At 32.6% G+C, this 9,739-nt stretch overlaps 1 protein-coding gene across 5 annotated transcripts in view; it reads right to left on the bottom strand.

Moving 5' to 3' along the window:
• Positions 1-287: 287 nt before the first annotated feature.
• Positions 288-9,739, bottom strand: part of LOC127544220 (zinc finger protein 26-like) — a 48,737-nt gene continuing 39,285 nt past the window's right edge. For all 5 annotated transcript variants that reach the window (XM_051970754.1, XM_051970751.1, XM_051970753.1 and 2 more), the window contains 2 exons: positions 2,616-2,739; positions 288-1,249 (listed from right to left, as the gene is read on the bottom strand). In XM_051970754.1, the coding sequence (XP_051826714.1) occupies positions 1,090-1,249; positions 2,616-2,739 (284 nt within the window). In that variant the 3' untranslated portion in view covers positions 288-1,089. The remainder of the gene's footprint in view (positions 1,250-2,615; positions 2,740-9,739) is intronic.

The raw sequence follows: 9,739 nt of genomic DNA, 5'->3' as shown, positions 1-9,739 counted from the left end.
ATGGGATGGGTAACCCTAAGGAGGGAGGCTGTCAGAAGTTGGATGACAACTTGCAGGGTATGTTATAACAGGGATTGGTTTTATGCATGGATTGGACAAGATGACTGCTTTGGTCTTATAATACTCTAAAATTCTGCCACTCTATGAATTATGACCACCATAAAAACACAAGTTTCTTGCCACACTGTCAATTTTAGATTTGATGGATAGTTTTCCTAAGAGTTAAAGTAAATGTGTGTGTATCTGAGTTTCAAATATACCCAAAATATGTAATAGAATGAGACAACTTAATTTGTAAAAGCAGATTTATTGGATGTTTCTTTTAGCATGCTTTGTGCATTTACTATTTCACTATTGAGCAACAGTGAATAATCTGCATGTAATAAATAGAATATTAACTAGTCAGGGGTTCTTAAGTATCTTTTTTACTTTGATAGGATGGGGAAGAATATCACATCAATAGTAAATGTACTCTGACCATTTATTATTTTAAATGATAGCCCTAGGGTTTGATACTACCAAATTGACATTTTAATTAATTCCCATTTTCTTTTTAAGCTACCCCAGAAAGCAGCAGGAGACAAAAATCTACTCAATCCTGTTCTACCACATACTTTAGCACTCAGAGAGTGCTAAGAAGCTAATATCAGAGAATGATATATGATATAAAGTTAACTCACATTTGTATAGAAATTTAAGGTTTAAAAAGCAATTTCCTCAATAATTTTGTGAGGTGTACAGTGCAAGTATTAGCTCCATTTTACAGAAAAGGAAACTGAGGCTCAGAGAGATTATAACTTTTTCAAAGTCTCAGAACTATTAGATGTCAGAGCCTAAACTCAAAGGTAGGTCTCTTCAGAGTCCAATAGCAGTGTTTTTCTACCTCATCATACTCCTGCTAAGCATTCTGTAAGGTCCAGCTGTACCAAGTTGTATAAATAGCCATAAATTCTTGTCTCTTGTCACAGATACTCCCTCTGGTTAAAGTGATCAAATCAATAATGATTTGAGAGTAGTATTATAATGACATCCCCTTTTGGAAAGATTTCTATAAGGGAAATTGTGAATTAGTTTGAAAGTGATGGTTGGTTAAGTGTCAGCCAATGGAGGTTCCAAATTGAGGTGGTATTTTTTAATATGTTTCCGTAGGAGCTGCTTATCAGGAGAGGAGTAGCAGCAAAAACTACAGCCAAATGTCTCGCCTGTGTGGTGTCGCCGTACATGAAGGTCCAGACTCTTCTTCTGAATACTGCAATAAAAAAGAAAATGGGCAAGTCTTTTTTGTGAAATTTTCTTAAAATGGAGCCATAAATATTTCTGTTTTCTAAAAGCAGTGCCTTTTGAAAGTTTTTAGAAAAAGGATAAAGAATAAAGCTTCAGAACCTTGTAATCTGAACCAGAATGTCATAGGTGTAGTTTATGACTGAGAAACTCCCCTAATGCCAATTACTGTTTCAGTCAAACAACTCACATCAAACAAACATCAAACTAAAATGGCACATTATACAGGGCAGAACTCTATAAATCTGTCTCATGGAACATATTCACTTAGGAATAGTGAGGCTGCATCCAAATGTTTTGCTATGTTGTTGCACTGTTCTTATCCTTGAGAAAATTATCATTTTTTTGTAATTTGTTCCTTAAGTCACTATTTTTCAGGATTAATTAATCTCCATGTAACTTGAATTCTTTCTTCAAATGCCCTTCATTGATTACACTTTTTATTACATTATGGTATAATTATGAGAGTTGTTTTATGCCATAAGCAGCACATTTTTATTTTTATAAAAGTGCCATACACAGCTATTCTCTCATTTTGCATTCAACCATAATATGCCATATCTAGCTTTTTAAAGATTCTCTTCAAACTGTATTTATTTTTTGGTTGCCTGTTTCTTCTTATAAGTTGAATAGTTCTTTAAAAAAAAATGACATTTTTTGCTCAATATAGTCTCCTGTTTATCTTTTTTAACCATCTGTTTTTCCTATTGCCTTTTCTGAGATCCTAATGGCTATACTAGCTTTTCTGAAATTTCCTCAAGTATATTAATTCTTCTCTAGTCACTCATTTTAATTCTGTGTAATTCTTTATGTTTTAAAATTTTGTTATAAATTTATTGTTGGATATTGTCTTCTAATCTGTTAAGCTAACTTCATCTATTTTATGGGTAAGTATAATCACTTTACATTCATGGTCAGAACTATAATTTTGTCAAATGCAGAAAAGATAAAAAAAAAAAAATCCTAAAAAATATCCTTTCCATAACCACCCCAAACCACAGTAGGTAGCATAGAACAATCAACTGTAAACATTTCACATTATTATAGGAGAATAACCCTTTAGTTATTCATGTCAGTATTTCTAGAAGATAGAGCCTTAGGGGAAGCAAAGAGAATGAATATAATAACTGTGAAAACAACAGAAAAGGTATCCTTACAAGACAGAGACAATGTTAATAAGATAAAATATCATGTAGAGCACATTAAACTAATAATTTTGTTACAATATAAATAAACATATATGACTGATCTTTTTTTTTTTCCTTTTTTTGCCAGGAACAGCAGAGTCTTGTCTCCAACTTATTTTTTTTTTAATGGGAAATTTGTCAACTTACCTACTATATGAACAAAGTTGGCATTTGTAGGGTCTTTCCCGTGTGTGGGTCCTAAAATGTCTGCGAAGGGAACTGGCATCAATTGAGGCATAGGAGCAAACTTCACATTTAAAAGGTTTCTCACCTATTGAGAAATGTAAAGTCACAAATGGAGACATCAATTGCATATAAAAGATCAGCTCTTCAAGATGAAAATAAAATATATTCCAGAATTTTAGAGAATCAAAACTGGAAGAAAGTTTTAAGTAGTTTAGCTCCTGCTGATTATAGCCACAGAAAGAGTCTTAAAGGAGGAAAAAGGAAGAAAGGACTGAAAAGGAAAGGATAGGAAGAAGAGGGATTCCTAACCAGACACATTATTCTGGGCAAATGCTATAAATATTATTAGCATCTCAAGCTGTCTGAATAGTCAATTCCATGGACATTTCCTGCTTATTTTTCAAAGAAGTAAAATAATTTAGTACCATTTAATCACTTGAAAATTAAGTTGGTAATATTTCTAGTCACTGTAAATCTAAAAATAAAAAAGTTGTAGTATATGAATGTAATGGAATACTATTATGCTTTAAGAAATGATGAGCAGGCTGATTTCAGAAAAACCTGTTAAGACTTATATGAACTGATGCGGAGTAAAGTGAGCAGAACAGGAAAATAGTGCACATAGCAACAGTAAATGTGTGATGATTAATTGTGATTGACTAAACTCTTCTCAGCAATACAATGATTCAAGACAATTACAAAAGACTCATGATGGAAAATGTTATGTACATTCAAAGAAGGAAAGAATGAATTCAGATGGAAGCATATTATTTTCACTTTTTACTTTGTGTTTTTCTCCTTTTGTCCTGTTTCTTTTTTCACAACATGACTTACATAGAAATATGTTTTACATTATTGTACATATTTAACACATAAGATTGCTTGCCATCTTAGGGAAGGAAAAAGGGAAGGACAGAGAAAAATTTTCAATTCATAATCTTTCAAATAATGACTTTTTTTTAAGTGATTTGCCCATGATTACACAGCTAGGAAGTGTTAAGTGTCTGAGGTCACATTTGAACTCAGGTCCTCCTAACTTCAGGGCTGGTGCTCTATCCACTATACCAACTAGCTGCCCTAAAATGAAATGCCCCCAAAAAAATGAATCTTGAAGACTGTCTTTACATACATATAATTGAAAAACTTAAAATACTATTCATTAAAAAAAATTTTAAATGAAATTTATTTAATGAGTTACCATGACAAAAGAATTAATCATCATGTGATCATAGATTCTCAATTTAAAAAGGGTTTGGAATTTATTCCATATACAAAAGCAATAAGAAACCTATTTCATGGGATATTTGATTATTTACATTACAGAGATTAATAAGTATTTAGAAAAATATCATCATAAAAATCATAAACATTTATGCATTTTTATCTATTATTAAGAATGAAGGGGTACATAAATTCTATAAAGAATTCAAAATCCTTCAAATTAAATAAACATATTGATCCCATGACAATCATAATTTCAATACAAACACAAAAAGAAATATGGTGAAAAATAACTTTAAAAATAGTGAATTAATGAAATAATGAATGAAAAGAGGCCAAAACAGAAACTTTATTCACACATTATAAATATTTTCTTTGAGAAAGGAAAAGAAAGGTGCTAGATAAGGTTAAGTACCTAATAAGAATACAATAACAACAACAACAAAAAGAACATGATTATACTGATAGAAAACTACTCATTATAAATGAGTCATTTTAAATTTTTTATTGAAGTGTTTTATTTTCAAAACATATGTAAGGATAATTTTTTCCACACTGACTCTTAAAAACCTTGTATTCCAATTTTTCTCCCCCTTCTTCCCACACCCTCCCCTAGATGGCATGTAATCCAATACATATTAATAATAATGTATGTTAAAACATGGTAAAAATATATATTAAATCCAAAATAGGCATACATATGTTTTGTCATGAGTCATACTCGGTTCCCACAGTCCTCTCTCTGGATGTAGATGGTTCTCTTCATCACTGAATAAGTGGAATTAGCCTGAATCATCTCATTGTTAAAGAGAGCCATGTCTATCAGAACTGATCATCATATAGTCTTGTTGCCATGTATAATAATCTCCTGGTTCTGCTCATTTCACTTAGCATCACTTCATGTCAGTCTTCCCAAGCCTCTCTGAAAACAACCTGCTTATCATTTCTTACAGAATAATATTCTATAATACTCATATACCATAACTTAACTCTCCAACTAATGGGCATCTATTCAGTTTCCAGTTTCTAGCCACTACAAAAAGGGCAGAAACAAACATTTTTGTACATATAGGTCCCTTTCCCTTCTTTAAGACCTCCTTGGGATATAAGCCCAGTAGTAACCCTGCTGGGTCAAAGGGTATGCATAGTTTGATAACTTTTTGAGCATAATTCCAAATTCTGCTCCAGAATGGTTGGATGCATTCACAATTCCACCAACAATGTATTAAGAAAGTCATTTTTTAAAAGTCTAACAATTTGATCACTGTATAAAAAGTGGAATATGAAAATAAAAAGGGACTTAGACACTGAGGGGTTAGAACAACAAGTAGTCGTGGGAATTGAGGGTGCTACCTTGAATCAATTTTGGAACTAGCTCAGTGCTCTTTCTATTTAATTGTGGATCTAGTCCAATTTCTATCTTGTGATAAAAGTAGTCATTTGTGAAAACTTTGAGAGAATTTTATTGCAATGTTTAATAAATCTAGACCTGTGTGACTAGGAAATTGGACCAACTCTACCTCCTGCTTAGATACCCTTAACTAAGGACTGAGGTTATGCTAATCAGAATCCCACATAGGTCCAAAGATTGATCCAAGTTTCCTCACAATTATACATCTCAAGTAACCTATATGTCTTATCTGAGAACTGGCCTCACTCTGATTAATCAGTTATTGTTTCTATGTTCCTTTGATTGTTCACACACACTTGGGGGGAGTGTGATACCTTTTTTTCTGATTTCAGGGAATTGTACCTATTTGCTCTCTCCCTCACAATTTGAAAGCCCCTATTCTTTCCTCCAATTAGAAATCAGATTACTTACTATTGTTTTCTGGTGTTTTCATTAATTGATTTTACTTGATTAATTGTTTTTAAGTATAAGAGTCTGTTCTCCTCCCACATTGGGGGGTCTAATGCCAAAACTGAGGAAGGTGACTGGTGCTGATTTATCTTGTAATTGGTATACACTGATTAAAAAAATTGATATGCTTGAAAGCTCCAACCTTTTGTTTTCTCAGTCACTTCATCCTTCACCCACTGCAACACTAATTACAATAATGGCATAAGAAAATCTAAATTGAAGAAATAAGTTGCCATGGCAAGGTATCAAAGAGCCTAAACACCATTTGAAACAACAGCACTTGACTTGTCTAGCAAAGAGATATAGCAACCAATGACAATAACAATTTGAAACAAATTCTACCTCTTTGTAAAATCTTATGGAGATGGACAGCAAAAGATTTTTAGCAGTATCCACAGAGAGAAGCAATGGTAGATTTTTTTTAAGAAACCTGGTAAGAAACTCAACTAACCAGTCATCCTAAGGGTAAATACCCAAGGGAGAAAGATGGGGCAGAGTTAAGACAGAAGAGTAGAAGTAACAAATCAATTGAACTCTCCCAACATTCCCCTCCAAACAACTTTAAAATCACAATTCAAATTAAATGCCAAAGTAGTTTCCCTGTTTTGACTTATTTATTTCTATTTCTGCCGTTTTACTTTATAAGGGATAATTGTCACTTTTTTTTTTCCTTAAGAGTGTCTAGTGTTTTAGTGATATAGTTTACAGAATTCATTAATATACACACAAACATATAATATATACTAAATAGACACTGCAGACAGACAGATTGGGCACATAATTTAAATAAGAGAAAAGCAAGCTTAATTAATTACAGGGAATTATAGCACCTCCTTCATGAACTCAATTTCATGGTGGAATGAAGACCTATCTTTTAAGTGCCAATCAGTATTTTATAACCATTATTAATAGTGTAACATTATGTTTTCCAAAGAATTAAAATTGCAGATCTATTTGAAGCTAATGGTGAATGTAAACAGGTCAAGACACATAATAAATAAGGAACTATGTAGGAGATGTAAGAAAAGCAAAGGAATAACCAATAGATTATCATGTGTGTTTCACTGGTTTATTTCAAGAGAAGTCAGAGCTGTGTTCATTCAGTGAAACCCCCGTAAAAATTCTATTCTTATCCACACTTTCTATTCTAATCCACACTTTTTATTCTAATCCACAGACTCCAATCATTGTATGAACACACAATCTGCCAAAGTGATTTTCCTAAAGCACATTTTTATTGTCACTTCCTTACTAAAATGTCAGTACCTCCTTATTCCCATTATTCCTTATTCACTAGAATCAAATATTATTTCACTTTTATGTCATTAAAATTTTTTATTGTAAAATTTTAATGTACATATAATCCCTCACATAGTAACTGATATAACCAAAGCTAAGAAAAGCTCACACATAGAGGCTATAACAATGTAAGTAGAAAGAACAACCAATATAAAACAATCAAAAATGAATGTTAAAAAATTACAAAGCAGCATAGTTTCAAAGAAGAGATATGAGAAGACAACTCCATTTTAGTCTTTTATGGAAATAAGAGGTCCATGGGTACAGAACGTATACATTTTCAGACTTTTTCTATTTAATAAATTTGGCTCATCTTTTTTTTCTTTTTAAGTTTGCTTAGTATTCTCTAATAACATAAAATATTTTTATTAACTGGAGAGTATGTTGACCAGGCTTTTTTCAGAAACCTTAATGATTATGTTTAAGTATACAAATGCTGCCTGAAGTGACTAATTAGCATTATTTATAAATGTATGTATGCATGTATGGTTGTGTGCGTGTGTGCATATGTGTATCAGAAAAGACTACATCACTAGGGGAATTAAATCCAGAGTGTATCATAAAAATATTTGTTCAAATTAGCCTTAGGTCAGTCATTAATAGAAAACTCCCCTTATGCACTCTATACCACATGATTCCTTGGTTCTCAATGTCACAATATTCTTTAAAAGAGAAAAATAAAAATGGCCAATGCCTTGGTATGCCTAAGAATCCCATATAAAACTAGATTAAAATAACACTTTGTGGTAATCCAAGAACTCTATTGACTGCCACTTATGTTCCATCAGGAAGAAGGAAATGAATGTAACTATGGAAATGTACTTTTCCATAAACATAAGTCTCAAACAATCCTCTCACTCCACCAAACCCATCAACATCAATGAAATAAAGAGTCCTAGTTCTCTAACAAAGAACTTAACATTACATGAAACAGTAAATGAAAAGAAATCTTTCCTGAAATGAACACTTCATCAAAAGATCCAATCTCATACTTTTTAAGCTGAGGCAGGTGCCTTTTATTTGAGGAAATGAACAACTGTTAGGAACTATAGAAAAAGGCTTTAAAAAAAAAAAAAGCAGACTATATATAACACATAACCTAAATTTTGCCACCTTATCAAGAAAAATCACTTAATTATACTGTGATATTTCAGTTCTGGAGTAGATTTAGCTATTTCTGTTCTATTTGCTGACATGGAAAGGTGTGTAGAAGAGTTAATAATATTCCTCGATTGAAACCTACTTAAAAATACCTGGAACCCAGGCAAATTTTTAAAAGTTGACACTTTCTTGTGCCAAGGGTCTGCCTGTCATGTCAGAATGTTCTTTTTCCTTTCAACTAAACCACTAAGATGAAGAAGAAAACAAGATGCTAAAGGACCATGAGGAAACTTTTTACTTCACCTCCTAAACTCCACCTTGTGGCTAGTCTAAAACAGAGCACACTGAGAATGGGGTCTAAAAAGTATTTCTCTGCCAGGGGCCAAACAGTGGGAAAAGACAATTCATAGTAGGAAGGGAATGTTAACTCACGCACTTTTTGAGTCACTATGAACTTTCCATTCATTTAAATCCTAGAATACACCATGCCATTAATATGTGTAAATGAACATTTAATAAACGCTTAGTGACAATAATAATTCATATTTTGAAAGGTACTTGGCATATAACAAAGAACAGTGAATGTGGAGTCAGGAGCTAGACAGAACTATAAAAATATGATATATTATTGCCAATGGAAAGGAAGAAGGGATTATTTATAATGGCTGTCAGAAGCCACCAGCACTAAAATTCTATTATTTCCTAGCTTTAGAGAAACAACTTTTACTGGCTAAGTAACTGAAGGTTCTTCAAAGCCAGGAAAGGTGAATGAAAAAATAAAAATCTATTAAGTACTATTCTTGTGAAAAAAGGAAAGGGGGGGGGGGTGCTAAAAAATAAGCAAGATGTCATCACTTTATATATATATAAAACTTAGATTTTCCCATCCATTATTTCTGATCCAAAGAGCTTATATATACCCCAGCTCATTTTAATTTTAGAAAGCAAAGGAGGATCAGCCTTTCTCAAAAGTAGGAAACAATTTATTAGCAAAATAGAAATGGTTATTTTGGGGTAAAAGTTGGCCCAAAAATTCTATGCAAAAACTATTGATATTTCAGCTTTAAAAGGCATAAACATGTTAAAACAAAAATCCCAACTCTTCAAAACTAAGCTGCTGGCCCTATTTGTAGTGGCTAGAAACTGGAAAATGAATGGATGCCCATCAATTGGAGAATGGCTGGGTAAATTGTGGTATATGAATGTTATGGAATATTATTGTTCTGTAAGAAATGACCAGCAGGATGAATACAGAGAGGACTGGCGAGACTTACATGAATTGATGCTAAGTGAAATGAGCAGAACCAGGAGATCATTATACACTTTGACAACGATATTGTATGAGGGCATATTTTGATGGAAGTGGATTTCTTTGACAAAGAGACCTAACTGAGTTTCAATTGATAAATGACGGACAAAAGCAGCTACACCCAAAGAAAGAACACTGGGAAACGAATGTGAACTATCTGCATTTTTGTTTTTCTTCCCGGGTTATTTATACCTTCTGAATCCAATTCTCCCTGTGCAACAAGAGAACTGTTCGGTTCTGCAAACATATATTGTATCTAGGATATACTGCAACATATCCAACATATAAAGGACT

The sequence above is a fragment of the Antechinus flavipes genome, chromosome 1 (genome assembly GCF_016432865.1).
Source record: "Antechinus flavipes isolate AdamAnt ecotype Samford, QLD, Australia chromosome 1, AdamAnt_v2, whole genome shotgun sequence".
Taxonomy (NCBI): Eukaryota; Metazoa; Chordata; class Mammalia; order Dasyuromorphia; family Dasyuridae; genus Antechinus; species Antechinus flavipes.
This window is presented reverse-complemented; position numbering and strand designations above follow the sequence as displayed.